At 40.6% G+C, this 25,003-nt stretch overlaps 1 protein-coding gene across 1 annotated transcript in view; it reads right to left on the reverse strand.

The window, feature by feature from the left end:
• LOC140194753 (tomoregulin-1-like) overlaps nt 1–25,003 on the reverse strand; it is a 287,906-nt gene that overhangs the window by 48,051 nt on the left and 214,852 nt on the right. The window contains exon 5 of the mRNA XM_072252017.1: nt 844–940. Within this exon, the coding sequence (XP_072108118.1) occupies nt 844–940 (97 nt within the window). The remainder of the gene's footprint in view (nt 1–843; nt 941–25,003) is intronic.

Here is a 25,003-nt window from a genome sequence, read left to right on the forward strand (position 1 = left end):
TATCATGGAAATATTAGATCTCAGGCCAATAAGAGCTGGATATTTTGATTCATTCAAATGCAACATCCAGTAATGTGCAAAAGTCTGAGGCACATATATATCGTTAGGGTGCCAAAGACTTTTGCACAGTACTGTGAATTATGTCTTTCCACTTACCAAATATACACAATACTACTGCACTAATATAAAGCTAAGTGCTTCTATTTCTGTTTCCCAGCCACCTTCCTATTTTAACCAATATACAGGACTGTGCAAAAGTCTTGGGCACCCTAACGGTATAAATGTGTCAAAGACTTTTGCAGTTTTGTATTTTCCTTTGCTATTCTTTATTAAATTTGTTATATTTGTTTTCATTTCTCATATTTCTTTCATTTATTATATTTCTTTCAATTCTTATATTTGTTTTCATTTTCTGTTGATGTATTAACATCCTGTTTATTTTATTTTCTTTTATTCTTCATGTATGTCATTCTAGTGCTTTGGGACAGAAATATCTTTAGATGTTAACATTACTATACCTACTGTACAATGGCTATCAATTGTACTCATCACCACACATTTAGTTGTGCTGAAGCCAATGGAACTGAATAGAACTGTTAGCCAATAACCTTATTGGCATTTAGCAATGCTGACTGAAGTTCTTTGTTTTCCTATTTTATTCAATAGAATCCAAAGCTAGTATCTGATGAAATGGAATGATCTGCTTACAACTCTCCTTTGCAGAGTTTCTTCAGTCAATACAAGAGAATTTATTGTTTTGTTGTAGATGCACCATATCTGCTTTGCGTAAGGTAACTTTACTTCAATACTTGCTTCTGCTGTAACTTTTGAAAAATAAATTACCAGACATCCTCTGCATCTTCATCACATTCTGCCCCAAACTTGCATTTTCCACACTTTGCGTGTTTTGGCCGTCGTTCTAGTCCCGAGCCTTCGTATTCTAAACATGAATAACATTGCATTTGATTGTTTAAGATTATACGAAAAAACAGCATAGAAATAATTCATACAATGACTTTATGTAACTTTCTGCAAAATTAAGGAAAATGGCAGTTCTGTGTTCAGATTCTGAAAGGGATACACTGTGTAGAAACCACACTTGTCAACATGATTTTTCTTCATTGCTTAGATGGTATCTATCATGTGTGATATTTCTTAGTCCCAGATTAGCCACCAGTTTAATAATTTTACTACTTTGCTTCTTCGTTTAACTGCTTAGGTCCTAAACTTTAATATTCCCTCTAGCCATCATTTATTCTCTTTCTTTCTCGTCTAAGAATTGCCTTAAATCTTATCAGTTCAGCAAAGTTTTATGGAAACAACCTATTAACACTCTACATAACTTGGTGCCAAATTTTGTTTGAACATGCTGTGAAGCACCTTGACCACAAGTTTTTCTTGTAGCTTACACAGAATATAAAGTTTATGTTGAAGTAGAGTCTTTACATAGAACTTTTTGACAATTGCATTAAATTTACTTCCATTTTTAAAACAGACACAATGTCTACATTTGAATCCTTTGTTTCAATTTTAAGCTGTACGGATGCAATAATTCTGAGTAAAGCAGATATCACCATGGTGATTGTGTCTGCAATGATTGCACAATAACAAAATGAACACTGAGCACTGTTGCCTTTATTTAAACCTTCCCCGGAATCTTAAGCTTTATTGAAATAAAGCTTAAGATTAAGCTTTATTGAATGTTAATATAAGGCTTTATGTTGGACATATCTTGTGAATTAATATATTAAATACTTTATATTAAATTTATTACTTTAATTTGAAATAAAGCTTTATTGAATATTAATATAAAGTTTGAAAAGAGGTACATTTTCATCACTGCAGTTAGCTTATTGATGTTTTAATTTTATTTACAGATACAGCACGGTAACAGGCCGTTCTGGCCCAATGGACCTTCGCCGTCCAATTACGCATGACTGAATAATCTACTAACACATACGTCTTTAGATTGTGGAAGGAAATGGGCTCCCAGAAGAAACTCATGCAGTCACAGGGAAAATATACATACTCCTTACAGTTAGTGGCGGGAATTGACTTCGGGTCACTGGCACTTTAATAGAGTTATGCTAACTTCTACACTACTGTGCCGACCCACAGCTTAGCTGAAGACCAGAAGTATAATGTGAATCCAATGAGTCTGTAATATTGTTTCTTATAATTCTTTTAGTTATATATTGTAGAAAGCCTTGATTAAACTGGAAGCAAAACTAGTCCAATCCATGGAAAATGCAACACACAAAATTAAATACAGCCCTGTTTCCACCCATCAGGAATAGCATGGAGCTGGGAAATGCGTGGACATTCGAGGCTAAAAGCCAAGGTTAGAAGTAAGAACAGAATAAGGAGGTGAGAATGCACATGATTCTGCTCTAATAGAGCACACTACATGAGAATGTTGATGGGCAGGCACAGTGAAATGCCTGGCATATTGACAACACATTTAAACATCTGCAATCTACAGCAGCAATAAGGAGAAATCCAGCAACAATTTACCACAGGCCATTGAACAGAAATTGGAGTAGCAAATACTTGCAGAATTATAGCAATGAGTCAAAACAACTATATTGAAAGACCTGGTGAAGAGTCTTCGATTTGAAATGATGCTCCATGACCTCTGAATATTTCCAGTCTTTTCAATTTTAGATTTTCAGTGTCTGCAGTTTTACAATTTTCACCAATAAGTACCTAGTTCACAATCTTTTCAAATAGGAAAACAATTTTCCACAGAAGCAACGCACAGCTCCTCAGCTCCTGACTAGTGTGCGGCCAGCTATGACATGTCTTTGTATGCAAGCGCTCATAAGCCATTGTGGTGCACTGGCTATGTTAAGAAGAAATAAACATGTAGGGAAAATATTCACAAGAAAATTTGTTCTTTGATACATGAGAATAAAGTTAAAAAAATCAAAATAGTAATCACTTAATAGCAATGCAAAAGCTGAGGAAGTAAATCTGACATCAAATAAGCAGCTGGTCCCTAGGGAAAGGGATGAATTTAATTGGAACAGATATTGGCATTGAGTAATTAAATCCTGTGGCAGGCAATGGGGTTAAAAGACACTGAACCGTAGATAACCAATACTAAACATATGTATCTTTGAGGATCTACTCCCAACTTTAGACAAATAGGTAATCAGCTACATTTACCCTAAGAGTAATTATATATTGGCACTCAGTGTGATAGCAATCAATATAAGACAGTGTTGTGATGAGATATGGCTTATCATGATGATTGATGACACAGCAGGCACTGCATAATGAACTTAACATAAATATCCTGTATGACATAAATCATAATGTATATGCATATGTTTAATTATATCCCAGATGGTGACATTTTATTAACTGGCTGATGATATAAGCAAGCAAAAGAGCTGTGAAACACTGTAGTTAAATACAATTAAGATAAACTGCAACTGTTAAAACTTGAGGATAAATGTGATGAAATCTTACTCACTTTATACTAAGACCTCAGTAATAAATTATAATAATTATATCTGCTTAAAAGTAAGGTATAAAGGACAGAATTGTAACCCAGATTAAGAAGACTAAAAACAGGCACGAACTTCAGAATATGAGAAGAAAAACCACAAAGGTCTGAGTGACTTTCATAGTGCCGTACAGCATTTTAACTGCTTGCGAATGTTTCAAAACATTGAGACAGAAAGTAATGTAAATTATGAAAATTGCTATTGTTAATTGGCAATTATACACAAGTAAATTTATGTTCTTTACGTCCATTCCCTTATGAGCAGCACAGTAGCAGAGCAGTTTACAGCACCAACAATGGGAAGATTAGGGTTCAATTCCTGCCAGTGTCTGTAAGAAGCTTGCACATTCTCCCAGTGACGGTGTGGGCTTCCCCTGGAAGATCTAGTTTCCCCCCATATTCCAAGAAAAGGATATACAGGTTCGGGTTAGTAAGTCGTGGGTGTTGCGATGTTGGCACCGGAAGGATGGCAACACTTGTGGGCTACCCTCAACACAATGCAAATGGTAACACAAATGATGCATTTCACTGTATGTTTAGATGTACATAAGACAAATAAAGCTAACCTTTAATCTTTCTCCTGTGGTTCTCCCATTACATAAAGTTCAGAGTAGAGAGACTAAATTAATAAGTTGTCCATAGTTAAATGACAACTTGGGGCAGATTTTCATTGTGCAATATTATAAATAGAAGTAGATACATGTGAAATGTAGATTAGGGTGCTAATTCACCGTCTTTCATTTGCATTGTAGGCAGTAAAAATTTACCACAATGAGTCATACATGTTTGGACTAGACTGCTTGGGGACATAATTTTGTAATGAGGTATTTTGCACTGAGATTTAGGAAGAAAATCTAATGTTAGTAGTGGTGTCAAAGGATGATACTATTTAAGAAAATGACTATTTACAGAAGGAGATACAGTAGATAAGGATAGCTGGTATGAAATAAACTGAAAGCGAAAAGTTATGTCTGACAAGTTTAAGTCCTACAGAAAATATAGCTGGCACAAATAGAATGTAAAAAAGCAGTTATTAAGATGTTTTATGAGAAGGCTTTAGAAATTTAACATGTACAATTTTGAAGAGAACATAACAGCAAGGACAGGCAGTTAAATAAAATTATCGTTCTTGAAGCTGTGAGGAAATGTCAATCCATATCACTTATCTTTACCACAAATATCGTTTCAATCATCGGTGGAGCAGCACAGTAGTGTAGTGGTTAGCACGATGCTCTACAGTACCGGCAACCTGAGTTCAAATCCTGCCTGCTGTCTGTACAGAGTTTGTACTTTCACCCTGTGACTGTGTGGGTTTCCTCAGCGTTCTCCTCTTCCCTCCCACATTCCAAAGATTAATTGGTCATTGGAAATTGTCCTGTGGTTAGGCTAGGGTTAAATTGGAAGTTGCTATTCCACGCTGTATCTCAATAAAAATAAACAATTAAATTAATTAATGGATGTTGTCATTCACAAATGCCATTTACTCACTGGCAGCCTACTCATGGGTGTCCATTTTCAGTTTTACCACAGCCACACAAATTCAGACCTCTACACAGTCTTGTTCCAAACAGAAACCTAAATGCTGAATTCTGGAGGTAAGGTGAGAGTGATTGTCCTTAATATCAAGGCAGTACTTGATCAAGAATAGCGTGAGAATACCCAGATAACACTGCAGCCAACAGTTCCCTGGGGCAGAGCCTTTTCGCCCAAAGGTCTTCAGCTGCTTCATCAATGATCTTCCTTCAATCATGAGATCTTAAGGGTGTTCATGCTGATGATTGCAAAATGTCCAGTTCCACCTTCAGCTAGATATCAACAGCATTCAGGCAGGGATTTATGAAAGGCAGCACCCTGCTGGAGGAACTTAGCAGGCTGAGCAGCATCCGTGGAGAGAAAGGAACTGCCTATATTATGGGTCAAAATTCTACAATAGAACTAAGAGTGGAAAGGGGTAATGGAGAGACAGGTGCATAGGTGATTGGTAGACTTAACCATTCCTTACATATCAGCCTGCTGCTCTACTCTCCCTACATCCATGACTGTGCGGCTAGGCACAGTGCAAATGCTATCTATTAAACTGCCAATGACATAACTGTTAGCTAAATCTCAGATGGTGACGGGGAGGCATACAGGAGTGAGATTGACTGGCGGGCTGAGTGCTGTTGCAACAACACCCTTGCACTCAACATCAGTACAACCAAGGAATTGATTGTGGACTTCAGGAAGGGGAAGTCGAGGGAACACACACCAGTCCTTATTGAGGGGTCAGCAGTGGAAAAGGCGAATAGTTTCAAGTTCCTGTGTGTCAACATCCTGGGTCCAACGTATTGACACAGTTATGAAGAGAGCGTGCCAGTGGCTTTATTTCATGAGGGGTTTGAGGAGATTTGGTATGTCACTAAATACTCTGGCAAATTTCTACAGATGTACTGTGGAGAGCACTGTAACTGGTTGCACCACTACTTGGTATGGAGGGGTCCATGTACAAGATCAGAAAAAGCTGTAGAGAGTAGCCAGCTCAGGCTGGTCCATCATGGGCACTAGCATCCCCACCGTTGAGGATATCTTCAAAAGGTGATGCCTCAGAAATGCAGCATCCAGCATAAGGACCCCACACAACCCTGGATATTGCTTCCATCAGAGAGAAGATACAGGAGCCTAAAGCCAAGTTATCAGCGTTTCAGGAACAGCTTCTTTCCCTCCACCATCAGTTTTCTGAATAGACAGTGAACCCATGAACATTTACTATTTTTGCTCTCTTTTTGCTCTACTTACTTCATTTGATTTTCAACATACCTGTATATATTTCATTTTTTAAATTATAAATTATAGTACATTTTATTGAATTATAGTACATTAAGCTTGATTTTGATTCTAATTCTGAGATTCCAATGCTCATAACATTTGTATTCCTGCTTGTGTTCCCACTCCAGCAACCATCTCCGTCTACCTTCGCATCAGTTCCCCCCTCCTTGACCTGCTAATTATTTGTTACTTAAGTTAGGTTATCTTGATCAATAAAGCAATAGACATATTAAAAATCTCAGCAAATCACAGCTAGGAAGGAGAATAATTAGTCAGAGCTTCTGCATCAGATTACTCTGGAAGGATAGCACATAGAACATAGAAATCTACAGCACATTACAGGCCCTTTGGCCCACAATGTTGTGCCGACCATGTAACCTACTCTAGAAACAGCCTAGAATTTCCTTACTGCATAGCCTTTTATTTTTCTCGTCTCCATGTACCTAACTAAGAGTCTCTTAAAAGACCCTATTGTATTCGCTTCCACCACCGTTGCCAGTAGTGCATTCCACGCCCCCACCACTCTCTATGTGGAAAAATTTACCCCTGACATCCCCTCTGTACCTACTTCCAAGCATTACAATACTATGCCCCCTCGTGTTAGCCATTTCAGACTTGGGAAAATGCCACTGGCTATCCACATGATAGTGAATGTATATGGACATGCTAATGTTATAAGACCAGATTCATTTGCAGTTCAGACTTGTCTGTCAAGGGAAGGATATCTTCTCTGGATTCAGGGATTACAGAGTTGCTGTCATCGATAGATCAGTCAGCTCAGCAGAATGTCTAGCATTCATTCGTTATTGAAGAAAAGAAAAATTGATTAAGGACACATAATGGAGACATAAACTTCATAGTTCCTTTGCACATCTGCTTAGTTTTCAGTATTTTTCAACTTTGGTGCTTGATCATTAATTCACAAATTTGTGATGTCAAAAGGAAACAAAAGCACACTTAGATTTTAAATAGATGGGCTAGTCCAGCAATATTCTGTTTCTTTAAAAGCAACATATTCACATTGACGTCACTTTCCCCATTCTAGAACCATTCCATTGATACACCATACCTAAGACTATTTCTTTATCGAAGTTCTGGGGCCAGATATTATCCTATGTGTTCCACCACAACTCAGGTGAAAATGTTACAGCACTGGCAGAAAAAAAATACATAGCCTTATAAAATCAGAGATGAGGTAAGTCATTCTGACTCTAGTAAGGTCAGATTCAGTGCATACCATCGTCTACTATAACAGTCATGGTTCTGAGTGAGTGCAGTCCATCGAAGATAACCCGATAAAATGGGGCCAATGTCACCATTGCTGTGAAGCAGACAGACAAATGACTGAAGAAAATCGATAAATCCGGACTTCCCGGTAAATTCAAGACCTGGCTGTACCAATACGGCCTTCTGCCCAGGCGTCTCTGGCTCTTCACACTTTATGAGTTCCCCATGACTGCCGAAGAGGGCATCGAGAGGAAAACCAACAAGCACCTGCGGAGATGGTTGGGAGTTCCCCCAAGCTTCTCTTCAGTGGGCCTCTATATTTGATCTGGGCTCCCCTGTCATCTGTTGAGGAGGAATTCAAGGTGGCAAAATGTAGAGCCTTATCAAGCTTGAGAGATTCCAATGACGTCTTGGTAAAGAAAGCAGGCGTTACAACCAGATATGGGCGCAAGTGTGCAGCCAACGCAGCTGTGGAGGAGGCAGTGTGTTCTCTGAAGCTGCGAGATATCATCGGCAACCCCTGCGTCGGGCGGCAAGGCCTTGGCTCAGTTCACTTGTAGCAGTGGGGGAGGCTGCAGTTCCCGGATGTGGTGCACACAACCCTACGCCCGGACATTGTATTGTGGTCAACTGAAGACAGGAAAATAATTCTGGTTGAGCTGACTGTGCCTTGGGAGGAGGGATGGGAAGAGGCCTCCGAGAGAAAGGCCTTGAAGTACCAGCCCTTAGTGCAGGAGTGTAAAGACAAAGGATGGCAGGCATGGTTGTTTCCTGTGGAGATTGGCTGCAGAGGTTTCCCAGCCAAATCAACATGGCGGTTGTTGTCAGCTCTGGGCCTGGACGAAAACAGCAAAAAACAAGCAGCTTGTAGGATGGGGGAAGAGGCAGAATGAGCCTCTTGTTGGATTTGGAGTAGGCGAGAGGAGGGAAGCTGGAAGCCAGGAACAGATGGGCAATGATTTGGCCACCACTGCCGGCCCACCAACTGGAGAGTGTCGTGGTTAAGGGTCGAAACACTCGGTGAAGGTTGGGAACCACCTGATGACATCTTCTCCTGGCTGAAAGCTACGATTACCTTGTAAGGTATCTGGAGAATGCACCCTAACAGGTGTATGTAATGGGTAAAATCCGAGACGAGGCAAGACATTCTGACCCTAGTAAGGTCAGATTCAGTGCATACCATCATCTACTTTAAAAGTCATGGTGGTTGGTGAGTGTAGGTCAATTCATTTCGCATCCTGTAAATTGAGAAGGTTGCTCCAGTGCCTGTTGAAGTTCTCAGTCATCTGTCTAATTGCAAATAACATGTTGCACGTCCTCAGATCAAGCCAGAGCAGTCCCTGCCTTCCCATTTCATACTGGCATTCTTCGTCCTCATTTTATTTTAATCAATGTTTGCACTGCCCTTCCTCTGCCAACTTGGAGCTCCGTTCTAAACTGTTGTCTTTTTCCTCCTCATTATCATTACTGCTCTGATCCCTCCCTGGACAATGTAAACATTCTTTCCTCTTCTACTTTCAATTGTCATTTATTCTCGTTTCTCACTGTTACAGTCAGAAGTCTGAAGGCACACACTCAGCGATTCAGGAACAGCTTTTTCCTCTCTGCCATCCGATTCCTAAATGGACTTTGAAGCTTTGGACACTACCTCACTTTTTTAATATACAGTATTTCTGTTTTTGCACATTTTTTAATAATCTATTCAATATATGTAATTGATTTATTTGTTTGTTTATTATTATGTTTTATTTTTTGTCTCTCTCTGTATTGCATTGAACTGCTGCTGCTAAGTTAACAAATTTCATGTCACATGCTGGTGATCATAAACCCGATTCTGATTCTGATTCCTCTACACATAGTAAACCTGGACTATTCTGAGATCCGAGGGGCAGGTTAGAGATTTGAGAGGCAAGTTTTTCACACAGAAGGTAGTCTTTATGTGGATGAGTTCTGAGAGGAAATTAAACTCAGGTTGGAGGAGCAACACCTCATATACCGTCTAGGTCAGCGGTCCCCAACCACTGGGCCACAAAGCATGTGCTGCTGGGCCGCGAGGAAACGATATGATTTGGCGATATGAAGCGATATGGGTCAGCTGCACCTTTCCTCATTCCCTGTCATGCCCACTGTTGAGCCATTACGCATGCGAGGTTATTACCCGTGTGTCATCCATGTCAGCGCGGGAAGGAGATCAATTCCTTGAAATGATGGCGGGCTGAGAAGTATGTCTGACATAACATCTCTGCCGGCATTCTGGATCAAAGTCAAGGCTGAATATCCTGAGATAGCCATGAAAGCACTGAAAACATTGCCTCCATTTCCAACATATCTCTGCAATGAATGCAACGAAAACTAAATTGCGGAATAGACTGGACATAAGGAACCCCCTTCGAGTATTGCTGTCTGCCATCACCCCTCGATGGCACCATCTTGTTGCGGGGAAACAAGCCCAGGGCTCCCACTGATTCAGCGATATTGGTGTGTTGCAATGATTTTATATGTTCATATGGGGAAATTATGCGTTGTGTGTTTAATATCCAAACGTTACTTAAAATGTTACGATGCTATTGACCTATATAATCATATCACAATTACAGCACGGAACAGGCGATCTCGGCCCTTCTAGTCCGCGCTGAACGCTACTCTCACCTAGTTCCACCGACCTGCACTCAGCCCATAACCCTCCATTCCTTTCCTGTCCATATACCTATACAATTTTTCTTTAAATGATAATATCGAACCAGCCTCTACCACTTCTACTGGAAGTTCGTTCAACACTTACTTCAAGCTCCCCATCTTCCCTTGATAATTGACATCGCTATATTCATGCGAGGAAAATATGCGCTGTGTGTTTAATATTAAATTCATTAGATAAACCCTTTTAGAAATGAAATTGAGTGTATTCGCCACTTATCACCTATATTCCGGTCATGATTAACACCACCCCACAGAACAGAATCGCCAAAAAACGATTTGTAGGGAAAAATCGGCAGGTACACGCATGCGTAGGTCGCGCATGCGCAATGGTGCCCGTGCAAGTCTTCATGGTCATTGTAGTCTTTTTTGGGGTAAACACAACGTATTTGACTGCTACTCCTGTCCTTTGGCAACCCTACCCACCCCTCCCCCCCCCACCCCCGGGTCAGCCAGTCTGCAAGTATATTGTCAATATTAAACTGGTCCGCAGTGTAAAAAAGGTTGGGGGCCCCTGGTCTAGGTAGTCTCCAGCCCCTTGGTATGAACATAGAATTCTCCTACTTCTGGTAATTCCCACCCCCTCCCTTCCCCCATCCCTGTTTCATTCTGCCCCCTCCCTAGCTGCCTACTACCTACCTCATGGTTGTGCCTCCTTCCACTACCTATTGTGCTTTCCCCTATTCCTTCTTCATCCTTCCTGCCTATCACCTCCCTGCTTCCCCTCCCCCACCCCTTGATCTTTCCCCTTACTGGTTTTTCACCTGGAACCTACCAACCTTCTCCTTCCCACCCTCCCCCCACCTTCTTTATAGGGCCTCTGCCCCTTCCCTCTTCAGTCCTGATGAAGGGTTCCGGCCTGAAGCGTTGTCTGTTCTTTTCCACGGACGCTGCCCGACCTGTTGAGTTCCTCCAGCGTGTTGTGAGTGTTGCAGGTACTATTATAATGTTTAAAGAACATTAGGTTAAATGTTTGTTTAAGAAATAGGTAGTGGGATACAGGCCTAATGTAGCCAAATGGAACTAACATAGATAGGCATCACAATTGGTAGGTGACTTGGGCCAAAATGAGTTTGAAGTGGCACAATAGCGTAGTGGTTAGCGCAATGCTTCACAGTACCAGTGACCCAGGTTCAATTCCCGCCGCTGCCTGTAAGGAGTTTGTACATTCTCCCCGTGACCATGTGGATTTCCTCCTGTTGCTATGGGTTTCCTCCCACAGTCCAAAGAGGTACTGGTTGGTAGGTTAACTGATCATTGTAAATTGTCCTTTGATTAGGCTAGGATTAAATCAGGGGTTATTGGGTGGTGTGGCCTGAATGGCCAGAAGGACATATTCCAAACTGTATCTCAATAAATAAATAAATAACTTCATTTCTGCATGGACAGCTCTATGGCCTACTGTAAATCATCTGGGTCACTGTACATTTTAGCTGAGATTTCCTGTTCTCATTATAATGCTTGTCCGCAGAATCTAGTGACTGCAATTATTTGCATCAGCAACAAGTATTATGCAATGGTAAGAAGAGCAGCCATGTAGATCAGTTTCGCAAAATGTTGACTCTCGGTAGGAAACACTGGTGACACTCCTGATTGTTCAGTTCATATTCACTGAACTATGAGTAATATTTTCATGTCTCATTGAGTTCACATTAATTTTAGTTGGTAGTAACTACACCCATGCAAAATACAGTTAATTTTGCTGCAGATTTCCAGGAAATTTATCAGGTTTAAGCATGTCCAGCCTGAATAAACAAAATGAAGAATTTAAAAATGCTAGTACTAAACAGTATTTTGCCTGATGAATAGCATTAATTTAGGCAAGTTATTGATTTAATGTGAAAACAACTAAAAGAGGTTGTCTAATCAATGTATTTTTTATACATTTCAGTTGAGAGTGACTCACATTTTAATCTCTATTTAGCCCGTGGAGCACATAATTAACCCCTATTCTATTCTCGGTTATTTTGCAGGCAGATGTAAGACTTCCAATGGCTTTTAAAATATACAAACTACAAACTACATTGTAAACCACCACATTTTTGTGCACCATATCATTCCGTTTTAATGAAAGACACAATGGAAAATTGGAACCTATAAGATGAAGCATACAATTTTCACTCCACTTCTGATGCCAAAACACACTAGAGCAGTCTAGAAGTTCTGCAGGACATCCAACGAGCAAGATATCTGGATGCTACTTCTTAGATTATCATGAACATGAGCATTCCACTGAATGTCTGAAGGTCACTTATGCAGAAGCAGATTTTCTTGGTATTTGGCAACCAACTTGACCAAGTCCCAGCCAGTGCAGTATAGTACTGAGAACCTACCTCAGATTCCATTTAAGAAAAATGATCACTTGGCCTGTTCTTGGTTTCCTACCTCCCAGTTGTTGGCACCAGTATCCCATTTTCAACTTGTGATCTTTGCTTAACACTCCTAACCACAACACCTGCCTCCAATGGGAATGACCATAAATTCACTGGGCCAATCTCATCCCCATACCAATTGTTGAAACCTCCCTTCCATTGCTTATTTCCTGACTGACTAGTGCTTCCCTCACTGCATTGATCCATGACACGTGAACTCCATTCTGACTACCCTACAAATCTTTTCCTCCTCTTTTCACCACTCCATTATGACTAAGGGTAATGTATATCCCTTTCTGGCATGGCTTATTGGACTTTGTAGGCTTCTAACTGTCCATTTCTAAATGGCAACTGCCCATTGGCCTATTACAGATCAAGTTTTCATCACTCCTAAACAAATATGGTAAACTCGAGGTAAAAGGTTTTCTTTACATTGGTAATGGTGATACCAATGAAAAATACAGAGCCCTTAAGGACATGACTTGAGTGCCTAGAATGGAAGAGGGAAGATTTACAGCCAAGGAGAGGAGAATGGGACTAGTTTAAATTGACAACTTTACTGGCATGAAGGGCCTGTTTCGATGCTCTATAATTAAACGTCAGTCTCAAAATAAGTCTCAGAATAGAAATGAATAGAAAGAAAACGAATAGAATCTTTGCAATACTCTACCCAACAGATAGTGGAGACTCCTACTATATTCAAGAAAGAGGTTAATAGATTTTTAGTTATTAAGAAATCAAGCTATTTGGGTTCATTCCGGAAATGCTACTGAGCTAAAAGATCAAACATGATCATTCTGCAGATGACACTACACTGATTAGCCTAATCTCAAATAATAACAAGGCAGCCTACAGAAAAGAAGTCATCACCCTGACACAGTGGTGTCAAGAAAACAATCTCTCCCTCAATGTCGCAAAGACAAAGAAGCTGGTTGTGGACTACAGGAGGAATGGAAACAGGCTAACCCCTATTGACATCAATGGATCTGGGGTTGAGAGGGTAAACAGCTTTATGTTCCTTGGCATAAACATTACCGTGGTCTGTACATACTGGCTGTGTGGTGAAAAAGGCACAACAGCACCTCTTTCACCTCAGATGGTTGAAGAAGTTTGGTATGTGCCCCCAAATCCTAAGAACTTTCTCCAGGGGCATAACTGAGAGCACCCTGACTGGCTGCATCACTGCCTGGTATGGAAACTGTACCTCCCTTAATTGCAGGACTCTGCAGAGAGTGGTGTGGACAGCCCAGCGCATCTGTAGATGTGAACTTCCCACTGTTCAGGCCATTTACAAAGACAGGTGTGCAAAAAGGGCCCGAATACCCCAACCACAAACTGTTCCAGCTGCTGCCATTTGGGAAACGGTACGGCACCATAAAAGCCAGGACCAACAGGCTCTGGGACAGCTTCTTCCACCAGGCCATCAGACTGATTAACTCGTGCTGACACAACTGTATTTCTATGTTATATTGACTGTGCTATTGTACATACTATTTTTGACAAATCACTAAAAATTGCACATTTAGACAGAGATGTAATGTAAAAATATTTGCTCCTCACGTATATGAAGGATGTAAGTAATAAAGTCAATTCGATTCAATTTTGAATGACAAAGTAGGCATAAGGAGATGAATTCCCTACTCTTATAATATGCTACTTCATTAACATTTCAATTCTAATTATCACTTGGTGGTTAACATTTACTTCTGATAGTTGTGAATTCTCCAAGAACTTGGTTTGGAAGGAAATCTACACAAATGTTTCTGAATCAGTTCCAGTTGATTTTTTTCGGCTAACCAGCTGTGCTGGCAACTTCTGCTAATTATCTAATATGTATAATTTTGGTGCAGTTTGACAATACTTGTTATTAAGCTGTCTTTGACCATCTGTTTCTATAGCAATGTACTGATATCCGGTGACAATCCTGACTTCTCTGCTGCATAAATTAATTACAGGGTCTTGCTAGGCTAGTAAGGTCTAGTTTGATTTCAGTTCATTATCATTATGAACAATCAATATTAAATAATTTATAATGTTAAATAATTTACATATATGAAAGAGAAGTATTTATACATAGACATGAAATCTCTTTATTTGGATGGTATCACTGACTTTGACTCAGTACCTCAGACACTTTGGATACCTGTGCAGTTCATCCTTCAGGGAATTGTAGATTGAATTAGGCTATGTTGGCCCAAGAGTGGATATCTTTGGTCAGTTTCAGGGAGATAGGTAGAAAGCTGAAAAGCAGGACCCTCAGGGTAGTAATCTCCGAATGTTGCCTAAACCATGCACCAGTGAATGTAAGAACAGAATGATGTGGCAGATGAAAGCGTGGCTGAGGAACTGGTGCAGGGGCAGAGTTTCAGATTTCTGGATTATTCAGATCTCTTCTGGGGAAGGTATGGCCTGTACAAAAAGGATAGGTTATAACCCGAGGAGGACCAACATCCTTGCAGGCAGGTTTGCTAGAGCTGTTGGGGAGGGTTTAAGCTAATTTGGCAGGGGGATGGATGGGAACCGGAGAGGTAAGGCTCAGGGTGGGACAGTACGTATACAATTAGATGCAGTGTGTAGTGAGACTGTGCATAGGAAGGACAGACAAATGATAGGGCAAAATTGCAGTCAGTGAAATGAGTTAACGTGTAAATGGGGACAAAATTGAAAAGATCAATGAAGAACTGAAGGTGCCATATCTGAGCGTACAAAGTATATGGAGTAAGGCAGATGATCTGTCACACAGTTAGCGATTGGCAAGTATGACATTCTGGGCATCGATGGGTCATGGCTGAAAGAAGATAATAGTTGGGAAGTTAACATCTAAGGATACACATTGTTTTGAAAACACAGGCAGGTGTGAAGAGGGGATGGGTGGCTCTGTTGGTAAAAAAAATTAAATCAAATCCTTAGAAAGAGGTGACATCGGATCAGAAAATGTAGAATCTTTGTGGGTAGAATTAAGAAAGGGTAAAAACCCTGAACAGAGTTATATACAGGCCTCTGAACAGTAGCCAAAATGTGAGTAAAAATTACAACAGGAGAAAGAAAAGGCATGCAAAAAGGGCAATGTTACGATAGTCATGGTGGATTTCAACATGAAAGTAGATTGGGAAAATTAGCTTAATGCTGGATGCCAAGACAGGGAATTTGTAGAATAGCTATGAGATAGTTTCTTAGTGGTTGGCCCACTAGGGGAAAGGCAATTCTGGACTGGTTGTTGTATAATAAACCTGATTTATAAGGGAGCTTAAGGTAAAGGAACTCTTGGGAGTCAGTGATCATAATATGATAGAATTCACCTTGCAGTTGGAGAGGAAGAAGCTAAAGTCAGATATATATGTACTGTGGTGGAGAAAAGGGAATTACAGAGGCATGAAAGAGGAGCCAGCCAAAATTGATTGAAAGGGAACACTAGCAAGGATGACAGCAGAACATCCATAACCAGAATTTATTGGGAACAATTCGGAAGCAGCAGGATAGATACATCCTGAAGATGAAGTATTTTAAAGGGAAAATTATACAATCGTGGCTGACAAGAGAAGTCAAAGATAGCATAAAAGCAAAAGTGAAGGTGCATAATATAGCAAAATTAGTAGAAAGTTAGAAGAAGCTTTTAAAAACCAACAGAAGGCAACTAAAAAATCCATTGGGTAGAAAACATGAAATATGAAGGTAAGCTAGCAAATAATATAAAAGAGGATACCAAATGTTTTTCAGATATATAAAGAGTAAAAGAAAGGCAAGAATGAATATAGGACTGCTGGAAAATGATGTTTGAATGCTAGTAATGGGGGCAAAATTGTTAAGTACTTTACGCTAGTCTTCATTGTGGAAGACACTAACAGTAAGTGGGAAATTCAAGAGTATCAGGGGACAGAAGAGAGCATAGTTGCTATTACTAAGGACAAGGAGTCTGGAGAGCTGAAAGGTCTGAAGGTAGATAAGCCACCTGGGCCAGATGGACTACAGCTCAGGATTCTGAAAGAGGTAGCTGAAGATATTTTGCAAGCATTAGTAATGATCGTTCAAGAATCACTAGATTATGTAAAGGTTCTGGAGGACTGGAAAATTACAAATGTCACTCCACTCTTTAGGAAGGGAGGGAGGCAAAAGAAAGGGAATTATGGGCCAGTTAGCCTGACTTCAGTTATTGGTAAGATGTTGGAGTCTATTATTAAGAATGAAGTTTCGGGGTAATTGGAGGGATGTGATAAAATAGCTGAAAGTCAGCATGGTTTTCTAAACCTTGTCTGACAAATCTGTTGGTATTCTTTGAGGAAATAACAAGCAGGATAGACAAAGGAGTCAATGCATGTTTACTTGGATTTTCATGCCGCACATGAGGCTGCTTAACAGGATAAGACCCTATGGTGCTAGAGGAGAGATACTAACATAGATAGGAGATTGGCTGACTGGCAGGAGGCAAAGAGTAGCAATAAATTGTGTCTTTTCTGGTTGGCTGCTAATGAGTATTGTGTCCCACAATGGTTACTGTTGGGACTGCTCCATTTCATGTTATATGTCAGTGATTTGGATGACGGAATTGGGAGTCCTTGTCCAGGATTCCCTAAAGGTTAACTTGCAGGTTGAGTCACTGGTAAAGAAGACAAATGCAATGTTAACATTCATTTCCAGATGATTAAAATAGAAGAGCAAGGGTGTAATGCTGAGGCTTTATAAAGGATTTATCAGACTGCACTTAGAGTATTGTGAGCAGTTTTGGTCCCCTCATCTCAGAAAAGATGTGCTGGTATTGGAGAGGGTCCAGAGGAGGTTCACGAGAATGATTCATGCAATGAAAGGGTTAATATATGAGGAGTGTTTGATTGCCCTGTGCTTCCACTCACAGGAGTTTAGAAGAATGGGAGTGGGGGGGGGGGGGGATCTCATTGAATCCTATCAAATATTGAAAGCCCCAGATAGAGTGGATGTTTCCTGTAGTGGGGGAGGCTAGGACCAGAGGGCACAAACTCAGAATAGAAAGATGTTCATTCAGAACAGAAATGAGAAGGAATTTCTTTAGCCAGAGGGTAGTTAGTCCATGGGATTCATTGCTATAGATGGCTGTGGAGGCCAAGTCATAGGGTATATTTAAAACAGAGGTTGATAGGCTCTTTATTAGTCATGATGTCAAAGGTTATGGGGAGAAGGCAGGAGAATGGTATTAGGAGGCAAAATAAGATCAGATTCAAAGGCCAGAATGGCCTGATCCTGCTCCTACTGTATGCCTTATGGTCTTATGGTTTCATTAGCACTGGACTGAGACAGCATATTTAACTATAATCTCAGAGTTACTTCCCTTCCACATGCACACCACCCTTCATCCCCCAACTCCAACACTCCCTCTGACCTAACGATCTCCCAGCCTGCCTCAGATCCTCCAACATACCCCATCCCACCTCCCCAATTTACCCAATCAGCCTCTTTTAGTTGTCCCTTTCCAATGATGGTTTATTCAGTGATTGTAAGATCACATTATTACAATATTATGGTACTTCATAGTGCACCCTATTTACATTTTCAAATGGTAACACAGTCATCATAATCGAGCCTCTGTGCTACTATTGGACCCGAAAACTCTCAATGTACCCATGGATCTGTATACTCCTTCTCAGGGACACTCGGGCATGTATGTAATCCAGAAAGAGGGGTTGGCAGTCGGTTCGGGCAGAACCTCAGATTCAGTAAGCCCTAAGCAAGCACTACTGCCATTTTACAGTCGTGGACCCACAACTGCTAATGCCCAACTGGTGGAACAACACTCCTTGCTATAGAAATGGCCATTCAATATGTACCAGTTTTATTTTCTTCCTTTGCTAATTTTAAGAGAGCTATGCATGATTTTACACCTGGACTTTGCAAATTCTGCAGCCAGTTGCAATTTCCATTCATTTATCATTACTTCTTTGCCCCTCCTTCGATGAGATATGTGTAGATCTTCCGGTTGATGTGGTGTCACTGGGCAAGTCCTGAGTGGTGGCTGCAGCACAGCTCTCTGGACAGCAAGTGCACTCTTTGGGATATTTGATTATGCTGGTGGGCTTCCTATGACTCCAATAGGCAATGTAAACTCTTGCTGATGCTGAAGCTATACTAGGTTAACTGTACACATGACCAATTCATTCTAATCATGAACAATCAATATTGAGTTATATATTTAGGTGTCTAATGTTATTATTTGGTTGGCTAATATTACTCAGCCAAACAGAACTGGGAGCACTGTGCAGACTCACTTGCTTGCTCACTGGCTGGGTATCTGTGACGCTAACCTGGTACAGATGCAGCTGTCAGTTGTCCCAGGAAAGATTGAATAGGAGAAACCGGATGCTCCAAAAAAAAAATGTTTTTATTTACTTTAAATGTTTCAAATCATAATTTATAATGCATACTGAGCATAAAATCTTCTTTAAAAGATCCCTGGAGGTTTTTAATATCAATTTACGTGGCAACTTCGGTAAATGGTGAAGTTAGGGGAAATGACTATATCAGTTGTCAGCACTGTTCTGTCACTGCAGTTGGCCAGTTGTAATAGTCTGGCCCTGCTGATGAACTGGAATTTGGTCTCCCAGTAGAAGATTTCATCCTGTCCCATGCTGGAAGAATTGCTGATGACCAGAGCTCAGGTAAGCAGTGATTTCAGGGCAGTGGATCTATCCCTTCCTAATGCAGCAGATGTTAGTGTTTGCTAGTTTTAGCATTTACAGGGTGTCCCCAGATTACCTCAGGGTTCTCTTCCTGAGAACTGTTCATAGGAACAGTGTGTGAGGGAAGATCACAAAAACATTTCTGATGAGAATGTGAGAAGGCCCAGGAAGATCAGCCACTACTCGGTCTAATGGATTCAGAGAGCGAGGGAATCTGCCCAGCTCTGCTCAGCCTGATCCAGTCCATGAATATTGCAGCCTGGTGGTTGGGAGAGGGGTATGTTAGGGAAGGCAGGCAGAAATAGGCACAGGAAATTTCCTATTTGGCATAAAAATATCAGCAGCCCAGCAGCAGCCAGCAATTCCATTCCCGTCAATCCCTCTGGACTCTAAGACACTCGATCATATATTTGGGTATCAATAAAATGGGTATATATAGCCCAGGGAGGACCTGAACCCATCAAAATTTTACCCTGGAACCCACAAGTTGGAATTCATCCAAACACTCAGTTAGGGTGCCAAAAATGCAATTGCAAAATTGGGATAAGCTAGCTTTAAGTAATTGCATTTGTGTTTTTCTTTCATTTAGAAGCTGCAGAGATTCAAAGAGCTTGTAGAGCTCAGAGCCGCTGTATTACTCATGCTCTGTTCATTCAGAGTGATGGTTCAGCTCAGTTCTAGGATACTTCCCACCATTGCCACATAGGGGTTGGTTGGGCTAAACAGCACTCTAGTTTCATAATGGCAATTCCACTTTTACCATGAGGCATCCGAATCATGCTCTATGCAATGAGTAGCTCTAAGCCATAGAAAGCAAAGGGATCTTCAGACCATAAATTGCAGCATCTAGTCCTCGGCGAATGGATCAGGGATGCTGTCGACACAAATCAGAACGGCTTTTCCCTGTGATCACTCAACAGCTGATGATATCATCAGCAATACCAACAAGGTGCTGGAAGGATTCAGCAGGTCAGGCCGATTCAATGGAGGGGAATAAACAGTTGACGGCCTGGGCTGAGACCCTCCAACAGCATTGTGTGTGTGGTGTATTGCTCAGGGTTTCCAGCATCTGCAGAAACTTTTGTGTCTGTGATGATCTTATCAACAGGCTCAGAACCCATTACTTCCTTTCCAAAACTGGATCATAAGCTCATGGCTCTGTATGATATTTGTCTTTCACCCAAAGATTAAAAGATTAGCAAACAAAAATAAAGTGAGGAAGTCAACTTTCAAACACTGTTCCAACAGAAGGCCTTCAGTTCATGTATTGATCTTGACTTGCTGCATGGCTTGCTCCTTGTTTTACTTTGAAGGTCACAGATCACAAACTTCTGATCTAGCTTCAATAAGAAAGATAATAATGAGCATTGATTATGTTGACAATAACTTCACATGTGCTAGTGGCAACCAGGAAAAGACATTCATAATAGGGTGATTGATAGCTTGGGATGCCCAATCTAATTTTCCTGTGTGTGCAACTTCAATGAAAGATCGTTGCAAAAACACTTCAAAATATGTCAAAGACAATTTTTATTCTCATATCTAACAAAAAAAGCAAGTCCTAGTTACACAATTTCAAATGCTGACATTTCAATGGAAAGAGACTGAATATAAACATTATGTCATAAATGTGGGTAATGAAGTCAATTGTAGTATAGTACATTGTTCAATGTGACAACACTTGATATGTTTCTTTTCCATGATCTGCCATTCTATTTGTACTGCATTGTTCATAACTATGGGCACTGTAAATAATTCCATTGATTTTATACTGGGATTTATAAAGCCAGTGCAATGCAACTTCTCGAAATACTATCATTTTTTGAACTTCTGTTTTGGGAATGCTGTCAAATGACTTTCTACTAAAAATGAAAGCATGACATTAAGCTTCACGGCAATATCTAGGTGGGATACTATATGATGATTATTGAATAATTACACCAATTTGTGCCATCGGTGTCTTGTTCTGCGAATTGCCTTTATAATCTGAAGAGAAACACTTTAAGTTTATCCTTCAGTTTAAAGATTTATAGATTCCTTTATTCATTTAATTATTTACCATAACATACAGCAAAATGTGTTTTTTGCCTTAAAAATGAAAACAACCTAAGGACATGCTGGGGGCAGCCCACGAGTGTCGCCACGCATACCGGTGCCCACATAGCATTCCCACAGCACAACACAAGCAGCAGAAACAACAGAACACCAGCAACAAAACAACAAGATTAAAATGAGCCCTGTTCCTCCCTCCCACCCACTCATCCTTCAACCTACAGTGGACTTGTGGAGTCACAGGCAGCGAGCTTTCAATTTCCCCCAGTGGACTTGGCGACTCACAGACCTAGGGCTCTGATCATCAGACCTTGATTTCCTGATTTCCAATTGACCTACAGTATTTAATCTTTGGTACTGACTCAGGACTTGCCAATGACAACAAATGAGGACCATGGATGAGGGCCTCGAACACTAGGCCTTGATCTGCAAACTTGCTGACTTGCACACCCGTGGGGTCACTGGTCCTTGCTCCTCCAGCTCATGTGGAACTTTGATCCTGGAAATTGCCAACAACTTGCTGACCTCTGACCTGGGGTAGGGGTGTCACCAACCCTAATCCTTGCTGGTCTGCTGGCCAGACATACGACCATGGATGTCCTTCGTCCCACATCCACATCACTGGCCTTCATATTTTGGAATCAGGTGAGATCCTCAGAGATCTTGATACCCAGGAACATGAAATTGCTCACTCTCTCCACTTCTGACTTCTTTATGAGGATTGGTTCCTGTTCCCTCGTCTTTCCCTTCCTGAAGTCCACAATCAACTCTTTGGTCTTACCTACATTGAGTGCAAGGTTGTTGCTGTGACACCCTTCAACTAGCTGGTATATCTCGCTCCTGTACGCCTTCTCGTCTCCATCTGAGATTCGGCCAACAATGGTTATATCAGCAGTAGATTTATAGATGGCATTTGAGCTATACCTAGCCACAGAGTCATGGGTATAGAGGCAGTAGAACAATAGGCTAAGCACACATCCCTGAGTTGCACTACTGTCAGCGAGGAGGAGATATTATTACCAATGCACATAGATTGTGGTCTTCCGGTTAGGAAGCTGAGGATCCAATTTCAAAGAGGGGTACAGAGGCCCAGGTTCTGTAACTTATCAATCAGGATTGTGGGAATGATGGTGTTAAATGCTGAGCTATAGTCGATGAACAGCATCCTGACATAGGTGTTTGTATTGTCCAAATGATCTACTTCCATGTGAAGAGCCATTGAGATTGTGTCTGCTGCAGACCTATTCTGGCGAAAGGCAAATTGCAGTGGGTCCAGGTCCTTACTGAGGCAGGAGCTCATTCTAGCCATGACCACCCTCTCAAAGCATTTCATCACAGTAGATGTGAGTGCTACTGGACAATAGTCATTACGGCAGATCACACTACTCTTCTTGGGCACTGGTATAATTGTTGCCCTTTTGATGCAGTGAGAGGTTGAAAATATCCTTGAATACTCCCAGCAGTTGGTTGGCACAAGTTTTCAGAGCCTTACCAGGTAATCCATTGAGGCCTGCCGCTTAGCGGGGTTCACCCTCCTTAAAGATAGCCTGACATCAGCCTCTGAGACAGAGATCATAGGATCACTGGATGCAGCAGGGATCTTCACAGCTGTAGTAATATTCTCCCTTTCAAAGCGGGCATAGGAGGTATTGAGCTCGTCTGGTAGTAAAGCATTGCTGGCATTCATGATGTTGGGTTTCACTTTCTAGAAAATAATGGCTTGTAAACCCTGCCAGAGTTGACACGCACCTGATGTTGTCTCCAACCTCATTCAGAATTGTTTCTTTGCTCTTGAAATAGGCCTCAAGCCAAACCTGGTTTTCTTGTATGGACTTGGGTCACCAGACTTAAATGTCATAGATCTAGCCCTCAGCAGGTGATGAACCTTCTGATTCAACCACAGCTTTTGGTTTGGGAATGTACAGCAAGTTTTCATAAGCATACAGTTATCCACACATAGGTTTCAATGAAGTCAATAACAACTGCGGCATACTCAGCCGGATTTGAAGATGAATCCCTGAATACAGTTCTGTTCACCGAGTGACCAGCTAAAGGTCTAGTTGAGGACACTAACACTGAACACCCAGAGGTAAAAAAAAACACCTGATGGGGAAACTACCTGGAGGATTCATGGACTCCCTAGCGGAAGATTAAGGAATGTTATGCTGTCTTTACCTAACGAACTTCAACCTTTCAGTTGAAGTCACTTCCAAGTAAGGCAGCTGTATCATTCATAAACTTCATGTGCACACAGGATATAGAGTAAATAGCATTAAACTCTGTGCACTGGGTACTTTGATACTAAATTTACTCTTAACTTTGAACTTTGAAACATATCCTTCTTGCTATTTGATGTTATTGAATGCTCTTTGTTGCATATCTGCTTCAGATGTATGGAATTGCCACGACAAATCTCTGGAAGTGCACTGCCTACACTTGATAAAATTCATCAGTATAGTTCACAAAATTGTCTCAGTACATAATAGAATTTCTTGGCTGCGATATACAACACAGAGCTACCTTCACACATACACAGATTTGTGTTCTGCAGCTCTGAGAGCTATAAATGCTTATTCAATCATAATTGGCATAACCTCTCAGCTGCACTGCAGCAACATTATTCAATGCTGGTCACCAACACCCCTGATTGAATAAAACACATAATTAGGGTTGTCTGAACCACTCAGGGGTTGCCAATTGATCACGAGAGAGCACACCCAGCAGAGACAATTTCACTGCTGCTTCTCTGTGGAATATATTACAATCTGTATTTATTCTAAGGATACAATGCTGTTTATATTTGCAAGTAACAGCACTTACATGTAGTTTGTTATAATGGCTCCTGTTATACTAAACTGCAAATGAAATATGCCATGTTGGCTCTTATTAAGTTAAACCACACAATGTAACAAGCACATTTTAAAATCAATTATATTATGCTTTTCCTGCTGTAGCTTTTAATTTTGGTTGTCTTAAGATATAAACCTTTGGTCCAAATGTAATTAATTCTTACTTCAAAACAGCACAAATCTCAAAAAATACACAATTCATTTTAATAATTTTGACTTTTAGAATCATTTATGCTAGTTTGTATTATCTTGTATGTTAAATTTGAACCAAAACAAAGGTGATAGAATATGCCTCTTTGGAGTTGTTTTGAGTTAAGATGCTAGGTTTATTGTGGGTAATTAGCATTGAATTTTAAGATGAAGAGTACAATCATCACCTGTAACCACATGATGGAAGAATAGTTGAATCTTTAAATGTATCATTTACAAAACAGTGAGCCTTGTGTCAACCTCCTGCAGGATCCCTGTTTGTCTTTTGCAGCCGTATAACTCACACAATGGCCTCATGCCATGCAAACTAAAGCCACACCCACAGACAGTGCTGTTGGCCCACTCACAGCTTGAACCATGTACTGTTTCTAAATGTGCCCAGTGATCAGAGATAGTTAGAAAAAAATAGAAATGCACTTAGATTTTTAAAGCATTCAAAAATTAAAAAGAAATTATGATCCATTTAATTTATGTAAATTCAATTGAAAACATGAAATTAGAGTAAATTGAAAAAATAATCAAGTAACTTGTTTAATAAAACTGTAAATGCAGGCAAATCTGGGAGACTAGATACAAATTGTATCCATTCCCCCATATTGATATAGTTAGGAACTACACCAGAATTAAATCCGACTTCCA

Source organism: Mobula birostris, chromosome 3 (genome assembly GCF_030028105.1).
Source record: "Mobula birostris isolate sMobBir1 chromosome 3, sMobBir1.hap1, whole genome shotgun sequence".
Classification (NCBI taxonomy): domain Eukaryota; kingdom Metazoa; phylum Chordata; class Chondrichthyes; order Myliobatiformes; family Myliobatidae; genus Mobula; species Mobula birostris.